This window comes from Ahaetulla prasina, chromosome 6 (genome assembly GCF_028640845.1).
Source record: "Ahaetulla prasina isolate Xishuangbanna chromosome 6, ASM2864084v1, whole genome shotgun sequence".
Classification (NCBI taxonomy): domain Eukaryota; kingdom Metazoa; phylum Chordata; class Lepidosauria; order Squamata; family Colubridae; genus Ahaetulla; species Ahaetulla prasina.
In genome coordinates, this window is record NC_080544.1 from 65,817,104 (window position 1) to 65,840,710 (window position 23,607).

General features: G+C 37.2%; 1 protein-coding gene across 8 annotated transcripts in view; it reads left to right on the forward strand.

Moving 5' to 3' along the window:
* Positions 1–23,607, forward strand: part of STAG1 (STAG1 cohesin complex component) — a 205,295-nt gene that overhangs the window by 127,445 nt on the left and 54,243 nt on the right. For all 8 annotated transcript variants that reach the window (XM_058189328.1, XM_058189325.1, XM_058189326.1 and 5 more), the window contains 7 exons: positions 1,420–1,496; positions 5,193–5,397; positions 6,903–7,054; positions 11,075–11,148; positions 11,808–11,931; positions 13,078–13,176; positions 16,853–16,932. In XM_058189328.1, the coding sequence (XP_058045311.1) occupies positions 1,420–1,496; positions 5,193–5,397; positions 6,903–7,054; positions 11,075–11,148; positions 11,808–11,931; positions 13,078–13,176; positions 16,853–16,932 (811 nt within the window). The remainder of the gene's footprint in view (positions 1–1,419; positions 1,497–5,192; positions 5,398–6,902; positions 7,055–11,074; positions 11,149–11,807; positions 11,932–13,077; positions 13,177–16,852; positions 16,933–23,607) is intronic.

Below are 23,607 nucleotides of genomic sequence, written 5' to 3' on the forward strand. Positions count from 1 at the left end.
AAGTGAACACTGAATCACTGCGGTTGTTAAGTTAGTAATATGGTTGTTAAGTGAGTCTGGCTTTGCTTGTCAGAAGATTGAAAAAGGTGATCCCATGACTCTAGGACACTGCAACTGTCATAAACCTGTGACCACAAGGATGCTATAATGATCATAAGTGTAAAAAACAGTTATAAATCACTTTTTCTAGTGCCATGGTGACTTCAAGCAGTAACTAAGCAAATAAGTTGAGGATGACTTGTAGTACCATTTATTCCTAACTATAGCTTTGAATTTGTTATTAAATATTTCTTAAGCAATTTATTCTCACTCCATTTTTGTTTCTTCTGACATTCTTATCTTTCACATCAATATGACAGATTGGCTGGAATCACGTGCAGTTATTTTTGCTTCTCTTGACAAATAGAACAGATTTACCACCTTTCTGCCAATATTTTCACATCTTAATATTCGTTCATTTTCCTATCATTGTAAATGTTTTATCAGCAACATATATTTGTCTATTTGTTCTAATTTCCCATAATTTGCAATCAAGTTTGACAGAGAAAATAAAATGGAAAAGAATCACTCCTTTTTGCAGTGCATACATATTCAATCTACATAATTGTGCAAGGCACACAAAATTCCCTACAATTTATTCTTAGCCAAAAACACAGCATCCTCTGCCTATCAGGGTTATCAGTATTCAATAAGAAAGTTCTTACATCATAATAAACATTCCTTAAAACAATGGATTATTTCATTCCTATATTTTTGTAGCTATCTTACATACTCATATCACATTCATTTTTATCCATTTAATATATTTTTATACATTTTACACATTTTTTCTCATCCACAGTGTCTTTCATTTCATCATTGCACCAAAATTCCTTTTTTGTACTTATCATTAACATAATTTACTCTTATTTTTATACTTTTTATCATCTTTTTATTTTTATCTGTTTAAGCCACAAGAGTTACGTGATTAAGATGGGAAATAATCTATTTGCTAAATAAAACAAATAATTCCACAATATAATTTACTGCACTCTGTAACAAAAGTGTTTTCACTTAACTCAAGCAATTCTTGTCATATCCACATTGTTACATTCTCGATCAAATAAAGTTTTCAGGTAGTCTTCAAGGGCAGTGTTATTAAGGCATGGATCAGGAATGAATACAATTGGCACACAAAAATAGATTTACAAAGGCCTCCTGGCCACAGCTGCTATCTGCTCTTTGGTCAGGAGCTATTAATCTGTTCTAGAAAAACAGCAATAACATCAAATTTTATAATCGACTGCTAAATGTAAATAGAGAAAGAAAATCCTATATATTTACTCATTTGCCATTATGTTCTTTAACATGCTTGTGTGTGTTCAAAATAAAGATATATTTATTATATTATAAAATACGTTTATATTTACTTTATTTCAGGAACTGTGCGGATTGAAATGTTTAGAAACATGCAAAATGCAGAAATTATCAGGAAAATGACTGAAGAATTTGATGAGGTACTGGACATACGCAAAATACATTTTAAGCTTCACTAAAATTGGACACATAGAGAATGTTATTGTGTGATCAAATTATTTAAGGAGGTATATTGTATGAAAACATAATTATACATACTTGTAAGTAAAAAAAGAAAAAGGAATGAACTCTTAAAGAGAGGTGAGCAATTGTTATCCACATTTATTGACTGGCACAGAACTTTAATGTCAGACTGATTTCAGTAACAAATATTTAAACTTAAATTTCAGTAGGTTTTTTGAAATTGCTTGAAATTAAATTAGTTTCACTATACCCTAACCCTGTATTGCACTCCACAACATAAATACTTTTCTGTAAAATATTAAAAGAGGAACAAAATGTAGGAGCAGGAAAGGAAATTCAAGCACTATTTTGAAGAAACCTTAGAGTTGTATGCAATTAAATTTCATTTTAATGTATGCCGATCAGTGTACATTCAAAGTGACAATAAATTATTTTATTCTATTCTGATAGCAATTAAAGAATGTATCAATGAGTTCTATAATTAAAATTGCAGGCTACGTATTTGGTACATAAGATAGGTATTTATTGTATCATAATTGCAATATTTTCTTACATGATAAACTGAAAGTTATGAACACAAATTAATTCAAATATTTTGAAAATAACTTTAATGATGTAATGTGTAAGATTTAGTATAGTCTCATTAATTTTTGAATAGAATAGAATAGAATAGAATAGAATAGAATAGAATAGAATAGAATAGAATAGAATAGAATAACAGAGTTGGAAGGAACCTTGGAGGTCTTCTAGTCCAACCCCCTGCTTAGGCAGGAAACCCTATATAGTTAGCTTATTTATTTTTCAGTAAACATACATAGATTGCAAGAAGACACCTATATTTTGTTTTGATAGATGCACTCTGTGACCATTCATCAAAGTTGCTTATCTTGTCTTATCTTAAAGAAGCCCCTGCCACTGTTTTAAAATTTGTTTTTAAAATAACTCATTGAGGTACCATCCATATCCTCGGAGACTAAAGTGTATATTTTTGTAGAATAACATATCAAATACTACCTTATTGTTCTATTGCAGAAGTGGGCAAGTTTTGTTCTACCAAGGATTTTATTTTGTTCTAGCAAGGATTTTATTTCAAAAGATCTGTCAGATGACATATGCCAGTGGTGAAGAGGGCTAAAAGCACATGGTGGGCCAACTATCCATTCTCTCTCTTATTGCTATCTTCTTTTTACTTTTCTGACACAGACTTCTCTCATTTTCAAGCAATAATCTTAAGGAAACGGCTAGTCCTTTCTTATCGGGAAGTTGATTTGCTTGCTTGCAGAGGACTTGGGAAATTTGGCAAAAAACAAGTTAAGCACTGTGGGTGGTATATCCATAGTAGGCTGTTTGGTAGATCCCAATTTGGCATCTTACTGGAACTATTAGGATGCAGTTTATTCCTATCAGTTATCATTCTTCTATCAATATCCCACTGAAAATAATTCTCTTCTGTCTTTTGGTACCTGTTTTATCTGGTTATCTACTGTTATTCCTTTATCTGTGTTGATGGTTTTTTCTTTAAGTTGATGAAGTATTGGTTTTATTTATGAATATATTTTATTATTGTTGTTTCAGCATTAATATTACAGTTCTGAAATATTTGAGGGTACCCACATCCAGACAAATTATTCCTGGGTAACCTAATTTTTTAAAATAAAAATAAATGCTGATATATTCAATTCTGTCTCTCACTCAGGCAGTGTTTTACGTTCAAGTGCTTTTCTGATAAATTTGCTTGAAAATTTCAGAGTTGTCTGAAGCTCACATGTCCAAAATCAAACATCACAGATCACTCTCTTTTTTACTGTCCATCGCCACAGATTATTGCTTATTTGTCATTGTCAACTATTTAATCAGACATGAATTTTTTGTCTCTTTTTCCTTCGCGATTCAGAATATTCAGCTAATCATCAAACTTTTTTTCTCCCTTGACGATATTTCTAAATATAGGATATATTTTCTCTCTTTCTTTGTGAAACACTTGTGAATCTTACCCTTGCCATCCTGATAATAATGTTGTATCTGATTTCCATTTTCTTATGATTTTCTCCTATCTGTTGAGGCAATACTTTGCTTCCAGTTTGAGTGCAAATTGGTGCTTTAAAACACATGAAGGTTCTTACATAGCACCTCTTTGCAAATATTTAAAACAGCTATGTTTTTTCCCACCATCAAAGCTGACACCAGCCAGAGCATAGAACAACTCAAAGAAGTAGTGCAAGATTGGAAGATATGGAGAGACCTGGCCCACAGAATCTCCAAGAGTTGGACAAGACTGAATGCATAACATTATCATCATGTCTTTTCCTGGGATTATGCAGCTGCTCTCCATAGTTCAAATATGATCAAAGGAAGTCATATTTTATTTAAAGATATAGAGACAGCTACTACACAAGTGCTCTGGCATGCTCCAAAGCACTTCTTTAATGTTCAGCTCTGAAGACCCTTAAGTCCTAATATCAGTCCAGCGTTCTTCTAAACAAATCTAACCATTTACTGTTTTTACCCATCTCTTTAAATCCTAACATTGATTGTTCCCTGCCAGATTCTGGTAAATTTCAAAGCATTTCTGTGACCAAGTATCCTCTTGTACTTTACTATATTTTTTTCCTTGTGAAATTAACTAATTTGAATTGCCCACATATTTTTCCAAGACATAAATCAGTTGGATCTATTTCTGTTATGTAAAAGATCCTTCAATTACCTTTTTATTGAGCTATGTGGGGCTTTATAAGTAACAAATGTGAGCTACTAATTGGGCTACTGCTTTCTATGGCACGTGTGCCAGAAGTGGCATGCAAAACCATCCCGTGCCGAATGCGTGGCCTCGCCAGCTCCTCATCATGTTCCTTCGCTCAAACGTGAGCCGGCCAGCTGGCCGTTGCACGCATGGTGCTGGCGGCCCCCGGAAGTGCAGAGGTCCATCACGCATGCCCGGCGTGCGTTTGAGCACAGGAACGCGACAGGAGCCGGCGAGGCCGCACATTCGGCATGGGACAGTTTTGCGTGCCAGTTACGGCACACAACCTGGCACACGAGAACGCGTAAGGTTCGCCAATATTGCCCTATGACCTGAATAGGTACCTCCATATAGAGTGTATTGCGGAACATCAGAGGGAGGGTCAGATAGACTGGTTGTATATGCCACACTTGAATTCAAGGGTCAGGATGGTGTGACATCAATGTTTCCTTAACTCTTTGACAACTCCACCCTTGAAGTCAAACATAACATATCCAGTTAGCTCACTTGCCCTTCCCAAACATTTCCACTGCCTTCCTTTCTCTGTTTCCTTTGCTATTGTTGATTGCAATGCCATTTTCTGTTTTTCCTATACTGGAATACTTCTATCTGAAATACAAATTTCACACAGAGAAGCATGTTATGTTCTGGATACAGACCACCAGAAGTTGTTTCATATATAATATTTTGCACATCTCTCCATTTGCCTTTGTGTTTTAAAAAATAAGCCTTGTGTTCATCACTTTTATTTTCCTAATTATCAGCACAATGTAGCTTTATTTGAAATTACCATGTTTTTGATCATTCAGATAAAATTTAAGCTGCACTAAAACTTCATATTTTAATTAGAAAAGAAGTGACAGAACCTTCAGAATCTTTTTTTTGAGATAGTATTTGCTTGGTCTTTCTGCAGGACAGTGGCGATTATCCACTTACAATGCCTGGGCCACAGTGGAAAAAATTCAGATCAAATTTTTGTGAATTCATAGGAGTACTAATACGACAATGTCAATATAGCATCATCTATGATGAATATATGATGGACACAGTGATCTCATTGCTGACTGGTTTGTCAGATTCGCAGGTTCGAGCTTTCAGACATACCAGTACACTTGCTGGTAGGTATATTTTAAAGATACAGCATACAAAATAATAATTACATTATGATAAATCTGTGTATAGTTATTGATATTTTATTATCTTTGGAGCATATTATTCAGAGGATATAAATATATATTTTCGTATGTGAATTGTTCAGAAAGAATGTATAATTGTTCTGGTTTGAAACAGTTACGCTTGCACATATGCTTGAATCAACTGGTTGGGGGGGGGAGGTGTTGTAAAAAATTTTTTTGCATGTAATTTATTTTTAATCCATTTTTCTACAAAAGAATTACAAAAGCCATAAACTTAATGCCTCTCTTTATAAATATGTCCTGCATTACATTTTTGATATGAAATTGTACAAACAAACTGAGGAAACTTTTTAATATATAAACATACTTTGTTTTAATTTGGTAGAGGACTAGTCTGTTACTGGTGTACCACTCGGGGAGATGGTTTGTCTGTTATTTCTTAATGTCTATTGCATATAAATATATTTTGTGTAATGCAAATTATATAAATTACTACAAATGCCAACACTCCGCAAATAAGGTAAATTGGATTGGATCTCATGAAATGAATGTAAAATGTAAAATAATATAAATTTAATTAAATTTTAAATGAAAGTAATTTGGATGAAGTCAACTTGTCCTTTATTTTGTGAGGAAGCCCAAATGAATATTTGCTCCATTGCGTTCAAAGAAATATATTTCTTTTTTTCTCCCACTCTCACTTTTTTTCAAAAAATGAAATAATTGCTCTGCAAGGAATAAATGTTCCTAATCTTGTTAATATCCGTTGAAATTAATGGTTAGATTTATTCTGGAAAAGAATTGCTGATGATCAGAATGTAAAATAACAATAGCCATATTTAGTTAGGCAGATTGAATAGAGAAGAAAGTTGTACGTGCAGCACCATCCATTTCTTTCTCTCTCATCCATGCATGGCAATCGGAGGCTTTAGAATGCTTTACAGTACTCATATTTCCTTGAATTTGAGTATAGCTCTCTGTCAAAACCTAGGATAAAGCAGAAATGCAGGTTGTATAGATGCAATTAGGACTTGCGTAAACTAAAGGCCTGCATGGATTCTGATGAATCCTGAACAGTACTAATATCTTTATTATCTGTTACTAATGACTACATTTTTAATGGGATCCATATTAGAAAATTCTGTGTGGTTTTTGCCGTCAGAACTATTGGATATAAGTTTAGAGGATTACATACTGAACTACTTCGCAGTCAATAATAAGCAATCTCTGATTTCCATAATGGATCTGAGGAAAACTGCAACGCTTCTAATATTATACATAGGATTTGCCAAGAGGTTTTATCTTGAATTTAAGTTCATTAATATACTGTTATGAGTAAGGCATAATTACAGATTCTGAAAGTAACATCTGTATTTTACCTCAACACAAATAGATCAGAAACTTCGGCTTCTAGTTAGTATTAAGCAGTGTCAAAGATGCATTTGAGCATGGAAAAGAAGAACTGGTTTTATTTGTATTTTTCCTAGCTATGAAGCTTATGACTGCTCTTGTGAATGTTGCCTTAAACCTGAGTATTCATCAGGATAATACACAAAGACAGTATGAAGCTGAAAGAAACAAAATGATTGGTAAAAGAGCTAATGAAAGACTGGAGCTGCTTCTTCAAAAACGGAAAGAGGTAAATGGCTGTTCAGAATGACTGTCACAGTTTTTCACCTTTAAAAAGCAATTCAGAAAAGATACAATTCGTACTATCTTTACAGTTCAAACCAGAAAGCCCAAAACTATAAAACTGCAATTGAATTTTGCATATAAACTGTCACTTTAATATAAATGAAATTCGATCAGTTTTCAAGCATCATTAAAATAAATTATTCTTGTATCATTCCATATTGGTTAATATTTAACAGAAATACTGCAGCCTTTTTGTAGCGAATAAGAATTAAAAAATCCTTGTAATTAGATGGTATAACGCTGCATGATATGTAGTTCATTAAGTTATAATATATTAATAATTTAGACTTTCAACATTTTACATATTGACATAACACTTCAGATAGGTAAACACTCGTCTAAACAGTTCAGTGTTACCATTTTAAAATAAGAATTTTTTATTTACTCAGCATAATTACAGTGAACTTTGTTTTGTAGTTTTTCTTTCATTTTGTTTAGTTTAGGGAAAAATTTATGCATTTAATTGGACTTGGGCAGTGCTCAATTCCAAACCATCCCTAGACAGTGAGCAATATAAAAACGTGCATATAATAGGATAAATAAAAAGTGCAGCAAGGAAAATAAACAAATAGCAAATCCAGAGAACTAACATTGAAACATATGCAGTATGTGACAAATATATCTAACAAAAGGTTCCATCTATTCAATCTCAAGGCTTAGGAGAACAGCCAGGTCTTTAAGGATAAGATAGTAATTACTGTACATTTCAGAGTACAAGACACACACACCCCCTCAAAAGTGGGTGAAAATTGTGGTGCGTCTTATACACTGAATGTTGTTGAAGCCCCACCAACCTGCCAGCCCCCACCCTTCAGATGTTTTCGGCCTCGATGCATCGTGTTTTTGGCCTCCGCATGCTCCATTTTAGACCTGTTCCAGGCTGTGGGGAATGACAAAGCACATCGCTGCCCATCCCTGCCTCCACGTGCCATGTTTCCAGCCTCTGCATGCCTCGTTTTTGGCCTCTTTGCGTTGCATTTTCGTCCAGTTCCAAGCGGTGGGGATTGGTGGCGGCGGCAATCCCCGCCACCTAGAACCAGCAGAAAATGTGACACGTGGAGACCAAAAACAGGGCATGCATGTGAAGGGCAAAAATGCGACAGATGGAGGCAGCAATGGGCTGTTGCAATCTCTGCAGCCTGGAACAGCTGATTGGCTGTATTCCTGAAGGCTGATCCCACCTTCAATCAGCTGCTCGTGCTGAATCCCACTGAGATAAGGTGCTGAAGCTGACCAGGTTGTTTGCTTCTTGCTTCAAGGACGCTAGCCAGATGAATACTGATGGATGCTGGTAGGTAGAGGCAGATTTTTTTTCCTTGTTTTCTTCCCCAAAAACTAATGTGCGTTTTATACTCCGGAACGTCTTATACTCCAAAAAATACGGTAATCATAGTCTGTCTTGGTTACCAAAATATTATCCTTCACCCGTTTACATTTTCGTTAAATATTTTACATGAGCAATACACAAATATGTGTGCATAGATCAGGCAAGAGGAGAGGAAGATGCAGGGATATTGGAGAGTATTACTGAATACCTTTGTTCAAGTCATTTTGAGTTATATTTTGGCTGGTTCCCTGTGTATAGAATGCTAGATTTTAGCTTTGGAATAACCCCCCAGATATTGCTATTCCAAAGCTTTGGGTTGATTTGATGGGGCAGGTACAGTGAAATAGTTAAGAAATCATTTCATCTCAAATACTTATCACATCCATTACCAGGATGTACTACATGATGATAGTCAGTATGGTGTAGTATTTCAGGAATCAGGCTAGAAACTTGGGGACCAGGAGTCTAGTTCTGCCTTAAGCACAAAGCCAGTAGGGAGGCCTCAGGCAAGAAGTTTGTCTGAGATCCTAGGACAAATCACTTATGGATTTGCCAAGTTCATGCACTATTGAACGGGAGGGGGAAAAACCCACACAATTATATGTTTACAACCCGTGAGCTGACCTTTCAAATACTTCACAGTATGACATTGATGGAATGAAAGATTGTGTCAAATAGTTTCCTTTGAATGAGGTTGTAGAATGCAAGATGTAGTGGAAATGGTCCCTTAATGCATTTCTCAAATTAAATTAAATATTCTATCAAGTTATCTAGGATATAATCGACAAATAGTATAATGATGTAATTGGGTAGGATCTAAGTATCTCTTTTTCCATTTTGAGATATTGCCCCAATTATTAATCAGTTATTTAACTCTACCCAATATTATCTTTAGTTTCTACCCAAAAATTGAAAGAAGAGCAAGTTGGCATTGGTGATTTTCTGTTGAATTTCACTGTCCCCACTGGGAGTTTTACTGAAAAGGGGCCACATGAAAATGGAGTGTTTTCTGTCATATATGGAAGAAAGGTTTTTTTTGTAATCTGTAATAAAGAATGTTATGAAATGGAAGATATAATCTTTAATCTGCAAATTTAACAGAAAAAGCATTGTATCTATCATCTAAAAAATTCCATTTCACAAATTCAATAGAAGGCAGGTTCAACAGCTATAAATGCTATTAACATTTCAGATAACACTTGACTTTTAGTGTGGCAATATTATAAAATGCCATATGCAAAATAATGCATATTAACTTTTTCCAATTCTGATAAACTAAAGCTATGTATCTTTTTATAGTGAAATAAACTTACATTTTCTTTAAAATAATATTTAATTATTTTTTGTTTGAAGTTTTATGTTCTTTTGAATCTTAAAATATATTTGAATATTTAAAATTCTTATAAATAAGCTATTGAGGTCATTAGTTCAAAATTATTGATTTGGATCACTGATTATTTTTTACTGGGAGGGATGGGGAGGAGAGCAAGTGATGGATGCAGACAGAAAAAAAGATCTAAATAGCCAAAATACCATAGATAATTCAGAGTTGGGCATGATGATTTATAGACTTGCATATGGATAAAATATGGGTCATGGGAAAAATATATAATTTATAGGGAAGTGATGAATTATCTAGTTTGTCCAATTACGATGAAAATTGGAAGTTACTTTTTTTTTTAAAAAAATTCTTTTCTTTTTCATTCTACATAACTTTTCCCCTTTTTCCTTTACTCTCTCTTCTTTTTGAGGTTAGCTCATATTTTCTTTTACTATTGTAATTAACATTTTCAATAAAATATTTTTAAAAATGAATTTAAACTGTAGCCGTGATATTTAGGTTGTTGGAAGAAATGTCCATCTGGGTTCAGTTCCAAGTGGGGAGAAAGAGACTGGAAACATGGAAGCTGTTTGGAAAGATGGTTAAATGGTGGACAGGACCACGTGGTTTGAGGTCCTGGGCAATCGAGCACATGGGTGAGAAAGAGAGAGAGATTTATACCCTCTCTTGGGCTTTGAACTTGCTTCCTGTTCCTGTGAAAGAAATGTATTCTGATTAGTTGTCAGAATCCCATGGGGCCATGCAGGGGTAACTTTGTAGGTTGTCTTGAGTCCCAGGCTTGGTTGAATCTTGCTGGGTGATGTAATGAAGGGGCTTTGGGCAATTCCTATTATGGCTTAATGGCTTTGTCCTGGTTTGGATCTTGAATGACAGCTAATCCTATCACCCTGAAGCTGAAGGTCTTTTGTAGACAAGATGGCCCAGTCTTTGTCTTGTAGATAGGTTGGCACCAGTCTTTCTGGGGCTACTAACAAAGGTGGGGGCTGCTTTCCAAGAGCCTGTTTCTCCTTTTCTCATCCAGGGAGGTATAATCTTTTTAATATTTCCTAGAACATTTCATTCTTCTAGGAGAGTGGTGGGTGCTAACTTCCTACAATGTAAGCCGCCCTGAGTCTTCGGAGAAGGGCGGGATATAAATGTAAAAAAAAAAAAGGTGATGAATAATGTATTTCATGTTTACAGTCAGTCTTGATTACGAAAATTTTTTATTAACTGTGTTGATGTGCCCCAGGGGAGTAATTTATTTATGTGTTTAAATAAAAGAATTAAAGTAAGCATATTTAATTGTATTTCAGTTGCAAGAAAATCAGGATGAAATTGAAAATATGATGAATTCCATTTTTAAAGGAATATTTGTCCATAGATACCGGTAAGTGAGTAAAAAGACATTGTGAACCCTTATTAGCAGTCAAAAATAATATTTTTCCCTGTCCTGCTTAATATTTATCAAATAGATGAAATAAAAACTCCAGGAATTGACATTTTATGAGACTATGTAGTAAAATTGTTTAAACTATGTGTTTTAAATCAGGGAGTCCCAGGTTCAAATCCACCCATTGTCATGGAAACATCATCGGCTTTGGGCCAATCATTTTCTCTTAACCCAGGATGCTCTCCCCCCCCCCCCCAAGTTGCTATTGTGGAGAAAGTTTGAGCAGGGAATGTTATGTATACTGCTTCTGGAACAGCAGGATATGGAGATTGAGGGATATGCTTAAAACTTCACAGAAAATATGGATTTTTGGGGGGAAATGCTCTGACATAGGACTTATGGATTGCCCGCTGTACATTTGAGAAAAGGGTACAAGTACTTTATATAACTGTAAATTCTTCATTCTTGTATACTTTAAATCACCTGCTTGAAATAACTGGTTTAAAACTGTCCTTGCTGATTAGCATTAGAGACAATAAAAGACAAATGCCAGTATCATTTAAGGGAGAAAAATGCTAAGAAAAAAATAAGCATTGCATTACTGTAATTCTTTGCACAAAATTAAACAATACATTTTCACCATTGTTTTTTTATAGTGATGCTATTGCTGAGATTAGAGCTGTTTGTATTGAAGAAATTGGAGTGTGGATGAAAATGTACAGTGATGCCTTCCTGAATGATAGTTATTTAAAATATGTTGGTTGGACACTTCATGACAGAGTAAGTGCTGCATTGCTGTAAATATGCTATTTTCATTTTTGATGTGAAAGAGAATATTGCTTTCTCATACCTTTTCAACAAGATATAGTCTATCAAATCCATTTTGGGTGCATTTATATATAATCATTATTGATAAGCTTATGTCTGCTGCTAATTCTTCTGTCTGCTTTCCTCCCCCCCTGCCCCTTATTCAATATATGGAAACATCTTCATACATCTGAAATAATGCATTTTGTGTATATCTATTCATCCTATTTAAACAAAATATCAAAATATCAATGTTGCTACATTAAAAGGAACTACATTATTCCTGTCTGTAGTCAACAGTCCTTGATAAACAGAAACAAATATTTAATTGTTAGTGCAACTAAAAATTGTACTTGTTTATAATTTGTTCTCTATAAAAGGTGTAATACTTTTTGAAAGAACTTAAATAATATTTTTCTTTCAGATTATAGTACTGATCTGAAAACCTATGATGTTGCTTTCTGCTGAGGTTATTTATAGTCCAATTAAAGTCCTAAATCTTGATCAGCAGACAAGACAATTTGGACAGTACTATCTCTGTGTGTCAAATCACTTTTCCTAGATGATTCAGCTCTTTTGTGTGTGTGGGTGGGGGGATTTCATTGAAGATTTTGTCTCCTTTTTAAATCCAAAATAAGAAAGGGGACTTTATTTCTATTCGTTTAAAATAAGTAGCTTATCATACTATGCCAAATCAGCTATTTGGAAAGTAATATTGCTGCCTTTTTATCCCTATTAATTTTCCTTATTGTTTTAAAATTATGACTTTAGCAGCTGACAGAAGTATGCAAGGAAAATTTTGTTCAAAGGTTTACTTGTTTATATTAAAATATAAAAATTTGAAAGCCAGTGTAGTGGGAATAAAACCTTTTCTGAATCCAATCCAAAATTGTTGTTGGTGATGATGTTATTTTCAGACACATACTATCACTGTAAAGGCTTGTTGTGTTCTACTGTTGCAAATTATTCAAAATATTTAATAAAAAGACAACCAATAAATATAAAAGATAATTTTGTGTTACAAAATATTACTGAAAATGATTTATTAAAATGCTGATACATGCTTTTCTACTGTATTTTATTATACAAAGTAAATTTAATTTTTTTTTTTAAATTTAGCAAGGTGAAGTGAGGTTGAAATGTCTGAAAGCTTTGCAGAGTTTGTATACCAACAGAGAATTGTTCCCCAAATTGGAGCTATTTACAAATAGATTTAAGGTAAGGGTAAGAGTTATAAAATGCTAAGAAGTTAACTTAAATATAAGTGATCATTCTGGTTGGTGAAAAGAACATTTTATGGCAGTAAATCTTTTTAAAATATAACCAATATGTTTTGACAAATACATGGCATATTTGATACATGGCAAATATACATGGCACATGCAAATGTGAAATACGTTTTTTTTGATACATTGATAGATTTCTAAAGCTTATAAACCATATAAATAACAATTATCAGTGATCAAATATATAGATGTGAATTGCTGTAATGACATAAACTAAACTCTGTCTGGCTTTGCTAGGAGTATGCAGGCACAAGTCTGAAAAATAAATTAGTAGCTGTATAGAAGATGTGATCAGTTGAAATTGTGCTTTCTTTAAATGTTTTTGGCCTGTCATTTCCTACCCTTTCCTTTGTTTGTTTTTGTTATTAACTCTAACAAGAAACCATCTACAGCTGGGGTTCTTTTATTTGAACTTGTGGAGACAGGAGCCTCTTTATAAGTAATTTTGTGGTCCTATGTAAGTATTTGTATTTGTTTTCCACTGATTAATGAATTTCTGTCCTCTATAATGATTCAGGACCATGAAAATTTATAAACTCATACTTGCATTAAATATGTGAAAACCATTATTCCATAGAGAAAAGGTTCATTTTAGTAAATTTTGGAAGAATCCTAATACAACCTAACATTTTCATAGTAGGGCTAAAATTATTTATTTATTTATTTATTTATTTATTTCGATTTTTATACCGCCCTTCTCCCGGAGGACTCAGCCAAGTAAAAATTCAATATATAAACATTAAAAAGAGGTTAAAAAGAAATATTATAATGTGGCCGAAATTTTAAAACCATTTAAAATCTTAAAACATAAATACCCCAATAAAATTTCAATCCAGTCCCGCTTGAATAAATAGGTGCGTTTTCAGCTCACGCCGAAAGGTCCGAAGATCAGGCAATTGACGTAAACCGGGGGGAAGTTCATTCCAGAGCGTAGGAGCTCCAACAGAGAAGGCCCTTCCCCTGGGGGCCGCCAGCCGACATTGCTTGGCGGACGGCACCCTGAGAAGGCCCTCTCTGTGTGAGCGTACGGGTCGGTGGGAGGCACAAGGTAACAGCAGGCGGTCCCGTAAGTACCCGGGTCCTAAGCCATGGAGCGCTTTAAAGGTGGTAACCAAAATCTTGAAGCGCACCCGAAAGACCACAGGAAGCCAGTGCAAGCTGCGCAGGATTGGTGTTACATGGGAGCAACGAGTTGCCCCCACTATTACCCGCGCAGCTGCATTCTGGACTAGTTGCAGCCTCCGGGTGCACTTCAAGGGCAGCCCCATGTAGAGAGCATTGCAATAGTCCAAGCGGGAAGTGACAAGGGCATGAGTGACCGTGCATAAGGCATCCCGGTCAAGAAAGGGGCGCAACTGGCGCACCAAGCGCACTTGGTGGAAGGCCCTCTTGGAGACGGCCGCCAAATGATCGTCAAACGACAGTCGCCCATCCAAGAGGACACCCAAGTTGCGCACCCTCTCCGTTGGGGCCAATAACTCGCCCCCCACAGCCAGCCACTCCGTCTTGGAGGGATTGAGCTTGAGTCTGTTTCTCCCCATCCAGACCCGTACAGCTTCCAGACACCGGGACAGCACTTCGACAGCTTCGTTGGGGTGGTTCGGGGTGGAATTAGCATTACTATAGACATATTCCACACTATAATTTGTTTCAGATGTGGCTTAAACACTACTTACATTTTTCCCAAATGTGCTTTTTTCAAGAGGCAACTAGACTTTCTGGTTTTTCTTTGAAGACGTTTCGCGTCTCATCCAAGAAGCTTCTTCAGCTCTGACTCGATGGTAAGGAATGGAAGGATTCGTCTTCAAAGAAAAATAAGAAAGTCCAGTTGCCTCTCGAAAAAAGCACCTTTGGTACAACCATGACCTGGATGACTGAGAATCTCCATAGACATTTATTTACATTTTTCCAACTTTTTAAAAATTATATTGCCTTATTTTAAAAAATCTTGGCAACTTGAGAGCTTGTAGAAAATTTTGTAAACTTATGATACCCTAATAAAAGTATAGTCTTTTTTTGTAGCCAATATGCCACATGCACATGCGAATATAAATATATACATACAGAATATATCTACATCTACGTAAGCTCCCTTGATAATTCTTTTTTGTATTAATTCTGAAGACGAAATATTATTATATGTCTTATAACAGTGAATAGTTTAGATTACCAGCTCTTTAATGTGGTTTGTATAATTTCATTTGAAATAAAAACTGAATATTGATTCAGGTAAGAAGGATATGCTTCATGTGGCACAATCTACGATTCTAAAAAAGAAATGTTTGAGTGGTGTTACCCTGAATTATGGAAACAAACAGTTTTCTTGCTTCCCAAAAATGCTTGGTTGCTTCATTAATTATGTTCCGCATTAGACTGCACTTCTGTCCTAACCTTTTTATATCTATTTATATCTATAGTACTGTGGGATAAAGCAAATGGCTACCTTGTTCAAAAACACAGCTAATTACTTTTAAAGAACTATGTTAGTTTAAATTTTTCTTTCACTATAACTAAAACTGTTGAGCTCAAAGAGATCTTGTTCATATATTTGGCAAGGAAATCTGTGAAATGTCCAATTTTAAGGGGGAGAGCGATAACTACAAAGCCCTTGTTATCTGTTTTTACATAGAGTTAAAAGACAAATAAATTCTAATTAACTTGATTAATGTGGGATTATATTTTAAATTTACATAGAGCGATCTTAACTGCTCACTTTATTTGTATTAGAAAAAAATTAATATTAAATTTATAATATATATGTTATCTTTTAAAACATTCTGGTTTTTTAAAAGTGATATAAAATTATAATATTAGTACTACCATGTGTATCTTACATCCCCAGCTGAGAGGGACACTCAATATAGTGACAACAGCAGTATATATAAGAATTAATTAAAAAATCAACACAATAAAGCGTAGGACTCTGAAATCTAGAAAAATACATTTTGGAGTTAAGTAGACATTGACATACAGTAAGGGTGTTTTGTAGCATACATTGGTGCATTAATGGAACCAATTTATATATTTATTTTCCTGGAATTGAGTGGCAATTATGTAAAACCAAGAAACAATGAAGTTTATTTAAGGAAGTGCCCATAAGTCAGCCAGGTACATACATGCAATAGCCCCTAAGCATTCTTTCAGGCTTGGAGCTAAAGCATAATACATTGCAAATTAAAATCTAACATAATGTAGTATAACTAAAACAAATCTGTATTAATTTAATTATTAAAATTAAAAGACCAACTTAAAAACTGTAGAGAAAATATAATCCATGTGATTATTAGACAAGGGGTTCTTCATTTGCTAAGATCATTATGTAAAATCTACACAGAAAGTTTATAGGATATATTGTAAAGTATTTATTTTTTAATAATCTCATACTGAATACTGAGTAACATACACCTTTGGTTATGTGAACATGACCTATGATGTTTTTTATTTCTTCTGCCATGTATAAGATTTTTTTAGCATTATTCATGTAATACATTATATAGGAATATTTCATGTATTGTTTTGGAAGAAGAAACGTCACATGCAATAAATAGAGGGGTTGCTTATTATGATTCCAGTTTCTTCTGGAAACATGTTACATTCTATCATTTCAGGATCGCATTGTATCAATGACACTTGATAAAGAATATGATGTTGCAGTAGAAGCCATTCGATTAGTCACGCTTATACTTCAGTAAGTATGTTTTAACATAGTAGAATTTCCATTCAGCAGCAATATTTTATGCTAATAGTACATTCTCCATCATTATGACCAAAGATAGTTCATTGCTTTATTTATACATTGATGCACTTCTTGAATTATATTTGTATTACACTAATTTTTCAATTTGGATACTTCTTTTTAGCATAACTAAGGATCACTGAGAACATTAGGAATATATATATATATATATTCCCAGACTTCTGGCTGACATCGCAGCGGTATCGGATATGAGGAGCAGGTCTCCATGCTCCCACGCAGAGTTGTCCCTGTTGGAGGGCTCCGAAAGGAGTTAAAGCCACCCTGTAGAGGTGATGAAGAGGGGTGCCCTGTAGTTCGGGGAGAGCAGCACTCTCCTGCTAGACTCAGGGCTTCTTTTCTCTCTCTCTTGAGAAGAGGCAGCCATCATGGCTGCCATGAAGCTGGGACATCTGAGGCAACAAAGAAATGTGCAGGAGAGGTGCAGATGAACAGTGATTGGAGCTGAGTGAGAAGATTCCTTTTTATTTAGACCCTAACTTTAAAGAAAAAAAGAAAGGAAATCCCAGGAAAAGACACTCTTAGAACTATTTTTTAAAGCGGCAAACTACCATAGACAGAAAAATCCTAGACCTAAAAGAAAGAAACTAAGGGGAGAAAAGCTAAATACCTTTTAAAACATAGAAAATTGGGCAGGCATTGTTTTGGAAAGGCATTAAAAATGCTGGACTATCTACTTGAATTTACTTGACTTTGCTTTCATAAACTGAACTAAATTTGGATTAGTTAAATCTATAAGACTTGAAACAACGTTGAAACCTAAACTAAACTGAAGGCGCCATCTACTGGTGAATGGAATATATCAGACCCCTACAAGTTTAGAAAAACTTTTTGATGAGACAAATAAATAACATTCATCTGGAGCAGGGGTCCCCAACCTTTTGGACCTCAGGGACCACTAAGTTCACAGTTTTAATGTCAAGGTTCCAGAAAAACCTCTTCTGCATTAAAAAAAACTCAGAAGCCATTGTTTTCCAGAGTTCTTTACTAGCATGAGGAAACTGGCACACGATGAGTGAAATTCCAAAACTGAATTTCCGGATTCTTTTCCCAGTTATACAAACCCCAAGAGTCCCACCCCCCTGACCCCTTTGATGGTCACATGGTCCCACGTTCTTCCAGTTCATTCGAATATCTTCTTGCCACTCTTCCTGCAGATGTGAACACCATCCGACCTTGACCGCTTGAAGAATGTTACCATACCCCTCAGCCCCCCTTCCTCCCCTCAGGGGAAAATGTGGCAGCGCCTGGAACCCTAAAGTCTAATATGGTTTCCAGGCCTGACATTTAAATCCCGTGGACCATTGGGGGGGGAAGGCTCTGACGCCTTTTGGGCCTACCTCTCTGCTTTCGCGAGGCCTCCAAGTGGAAGGCCTGAAAGAAAGTGCCTGGTCCAGGCACACAGCCTGGAAACCTCTTTTGTGTTCCTTCTCTCAAGAAGCTTGGTCAAACTGAGGGAAGGAAAACGAAGATGGGCAGACTGACTGTGGCTTGCTGACATTGGTGGGAAATTCAATCCCATATTCCAGAGCTTTGGTAGTCATAGGACTGGCCCTTTGGTCATCCCGGAGCAGCTCCTCCACCCAGGTGCACCGGCCTGCAAGGGAGCTGCCTGTTCCTACTGTTCTATAACTACTTACTTTATGATTATTGGAGACTCTATTATGAGAATAAGGAAGACTTTTAAGTAAAGCAAAGTGATTTTTGACCTGCGGAAGCTTCCTGGACTACTTAAATAGAATTGATTAATAATCCTGAGATATAAAGTGCTATGATTACTGAACTTTCTCAGGAGTAACATTGGATTGGAATATATTGCTTTTGGACTTGAGTAAGAGCAGGACTTATTAAATTAAGATAAGATGCTCCATCGGGGGAAAGGAGTGAGATTGCAAGAGAAATGGCGTTGATGTTTCAAAGCATTAGGGGTACTATGAAAAAGAATCAGAGAGATAAAGTACATAATGGGAAAATAGAAAATATGCTACAACTGATGATGAATGAAGATCAAAGAGTCCAGGAAAGAGAGGAGATAGCAGAAAGAACGGAAGAAAAGACAGAACGGACAAACCAGCAAACAAAGCAAGAGGATGGGAAAAAGCTGATAAAAATAATAATGACTGATGAAATAAACCAAGGGAAAAGCATTTTAAGAGATTTAAAAAATGAAATCGGATAACCAGGAAGATACTTTTGAATGGGAGATAGGGGCTTGGGTAGATATTCTGGAGACCTGGCATTTTAGGAAGATAGAGATGGGAGAAATATTCAGTCTAAATGGTGAAGATACAGATATTGATAGAGATAAAGATCCAAGAGAGGATTATGGAAGCAAGGCAAAAGACGAATAAGAATTGAAATATTAAAACGGGCGAGAGATGATGGATAGAAAATTATATATGTGTGTTTGTGTGTGTGTGTGTGTGTGTGTGTGTGTGTGTGTGTGTATTCTTTTTTTCTAACATAATGATGGTCTGATTAGAAATTTAAATAGAGGTAGAAATAAGAACACACACTTTCATATGAAGCAATAGTTAGATGGAAAGATTGGAGGTTGAAAAAAGGTGTTATAAGATATGTTTAACAGGAAGACTGGTACTTGAACGGCGTGTTGTGACTTTCAGCAACTAAATAATGAAGCGCTATGCCTTATTTAAATGTGTATTAATATTAGAATTAGCAATAGTGATCTGATTAGAAGTTAGAATAGAGGTAGAAAAGAAATAAGGGGAATATTAGCAGATATAATGTTTTTTTCTTTTTAAATAAGAATATAAGTAATAATTTGATGGAAAAGATTAGAGGGGGAAAGTTGGTGTTACTATGTATGCTTACAACATTATTAGTATTAAAATGGAATATTTAAATATTGAATAACTACTTTTTAAAAACCATGTATATTAATACTAGGATTATATGTTTGATTAATATAATAATTATGATTATCATTATTGATATTTGTATCAAAATGAATTATACCCAGAACAATTATACTGTTCGTGTATTGATATTGATGTATATTTAAAAATAAAAAACTAATAAAACATTTTTAAAAAGGTGTATGTGTATATATATATACACATATATATATGTAGGTCTTCGGTTATTCGGGTTTTCTCCCGCGTAAAATTGGAAGTGTCTTGGCGATGTTTCGACGAAATCCATTCGTCATCTTCAGGCTACGTGTTTACAGCTTCGTGCTTCTAGGAGAAGCTTCCCACACAAACACGCTTAGCTGACGAACAACACCTTAAAACCGAACTACACACTCTCACTAACGTACTAACATCCAATGGATTCCAAAGAAATAAGATTACCAAGCTAATCCAAAAAGAACCCCCCACTAAAATCCAAGACAGAGAACAAGAAAACGGCACAGCCCTCCTCCCATATATAAAAGGCACCACAGACAGAATCAGCAAGATCCTCTACAAACACAACATCAAGACAGCATTCTGCACAAACCGAAAAATATCCACCATCCTAAGAAACCCCAAAGACAAAATTGAGTTAGAAAATCAAGGAGTATATGAAATCCCATGCACTGCCTGTCCCATCACATACATCGGACAAACCAACAGAAGAATAAGTGCACGCATTGAAGAACACAAGAACTCAGTCAAAAAAGAGGAACCAAGTTCTTCCCTGGTCCAACATCTTAAAGCCACAGGACATGATATTGACTTTAAAAAGACCAGAACTGTCGCCAAAACTGAACACTTTAACAACAGAATAATCAGAGAAACCATTGAGATAGAAAAATGCCCACACAGCATGAACAAATGAGATGATACCTCCCGCCTACCAGCCATTTGGAAACCCGCCCTTATTGACAAACGAGTCCCTAACACCAGACCCACACTCACGAGGTCCACACAGGATGTCACCACCACACATCCACCCAGAAAGCAGACCCAAACCCACACTGATGATGAAGCACGACCAAGGACCAAAAGCCAGACTGCAGCTTCAACATTAGCCATTTCAAATCCCTCCAATCCATACATGCAGCAGACAGACACCCACTATGAAGATGTAGCACGACCACGAACACAAAGCCAAACAACAGCAATTCAGCTCACCAGCTCAAATCCCCCTGCAACTCAGACCAATCTGAGCACAACCAAGCCCCCACCCAAACAGGACACAGCCCCAGCCAATCAGAGCACAAAAAAACCCCCATCCAATCAGAGCACAGCCAAGCTCCCACCCAATCAGTTCAAACCCCCACTAGCAGTTAAAAGGAGGAAACAGCTGCGATCACACATTGCTCCCAGAAGCACGAAGCTGAAGCCTGAAGATGACGAATGAGACTTCGTCGAAACGTCGCCAAGACACTTCCAATTTTACGTGGGAGAAAACCCGAATGACCAAAGACCTACTTATAAATATATATAAATATAAATTGATTGATTGATTGATTGATTGATTGTTTCAATTTCTATACCGCCCTTCTCCCAAAGGACTCAGGGCGGTTTACAGCCAAAGTAAAGACAGTTAGTACAATTTTTAGAACCAGTTTAAAAGGAAAATTTAGAGTTGGTTGAAGAACTTAAAACCAATAAAACCCCTTATTAAAACCCCACTAGGCCAGTCCTGCACGGTGAAACAAAAATGTTTTCAGCTCACGTCGAAAGGTCCGAAGATCAGGGAGTTGATGGATACCTGGTGGTAACTTGTTCCAGAGGGTTGGTGCCCCCACAGAGAAGGCCCTCCCCCTGGGCGCCGCCAGCTGACATTGACTGGCCGACAGCACCCTGAGGAGAACCTCCCTATGGGAGTGCACTGGTCGATGGGAGGTCGCCGGTAGCAGCAGGCAGTCCCATAAGTAACCCGGTCCTATGCCATGGAGCGCTTTGAAGGTGGTAACTAACACCTTGAAATGCACCCGAAAGACCACCGGAAGCCAGTGCAGCCTGCGCAGGAGAGGTGTTATATGGGAGCAACGAGTCGCTCCCTCTATCACCTGCGCGGCCGCATTCTGAACTAATTGGCGTCTTCGGGTGCTCTTCAAGGGAAGGCCCATGTAGAGAGCATTGCAATAGTCCAGACGAGAAGTGACAAGGGCGTGAGTGACTGTGCACAAGGAATCCCGGTGCAAGAAAGGACGCAACTGGCGTATCAGGCGGACCTGGTAAAAAGCTCCTCTTGCGACGGCCGTCAAATGCTCTTCCAATGACAGTCGTGCATCCAGAAGGACGCCCAGATTGCTGACCTTCTCTGTGGGGGCCAATGACTCGTCCCCCACAGACAGCGATGGCCTCAGCTGATTATACCGGGACGCCGGCATCCACAGCCACTCAGTCTTGGCGGGGTTGAGTCGAAGCCTGTTTTTCCCCATCCAGACCCGCACGGCCTCCAGACAACGGGACATCACCTCAACGGCTTCGCTGGGGTGGTTGGGAGTGGAAATGTACAACTGCGCATCATCAGCGTACAGATGACATCACACCCCAAAACCACGGATGATCTCGCCCAGTTGCTTCATATAGATATTGAACAGGAGAGGCGAGAGAACCGACCCCTGGGGCACCCCACATAAGAGGCGCCTCGCGGTCGATCTCTGCCCCCCTGCCAACACCGTCTGCAACCAGTCAGAGAGGAAGGAGGAGAACCACCGAAAAACGGTGCCCCCCACTCCCAGCCCCTCTAGCCGCCGCAGCAAGATACCATGGTCGATGGTATCAAAAGCCGCTGAAAGATCTAATAGGACCAGGACAGAAGAACAGCCTCTGCCCCGGGCCCTCCAGAGATCATCCACCAACGCGACCAAAGCCGTTTCAGTGCTGTACCCAGGCCGGAAGCCGGACTGGAACGGGTCCAGATAGACAGTTTCATCCAGGTACTGAGGGAGCTGATGCGCTACCACACTCTCAACAACCTTCGCCACAAAACGAAGGTTGGAGACTGGACAGTAGTTCGATAAAACAGCTGGATCCAGGGAGGGATTCTTGAGGAGGGGTCTTACCACAGCCTCTTTCAAGGCTGTAGGGAAGACACCCCCTCTCAGAGAAGCATTAACAATTCCCTGGAGCCAGCCTCGTGTAACCTCCTGTGTGGCCAGTACCAACCAGGAGGGACACGGGTCCAATAAACATGTGGTTGCATTCAGCCTCCTCAGTATCCTGTCCATGTCATCGGAAGCCACAGTATCAAACTCCTCCCAGATGACAGCCTCAAGAGCCGCCTCCATCATCCCATCTGAGACTACCCAATCTGTGTCCAGCCCATCCCGAATCTGAGCGATTTTATCGTGCAGATATTGTCCAAAGTCCTCAGCACGGCCTTGCAAGGGGTCTTCCCTAACTCCCTGAGTAAGAAGGTAGGGGGTCACCCTAAACAAGGCTGCTGGGCGGTTATCTGCTGACGCAATAAGAGCGGAGAAATACTCACGTTTCGCCGATCCTATCGCCACTAGGTAGGTCTGAATATGAGACCTTACTAGTGTTCGATCAGGTTCAGAACGGCTGGCCCTCCAATTACTCTCTAGGCGTCTTTTCCAGCGCTTCATCTCTCTCAACTCCTCGGAATACCAAGGAGCCGGTCGAGACCGGCACCGGGTCAGAGGCCGCAAAGGCACGACGCGGTCCAAGGCCCCTGCCGCCGCCG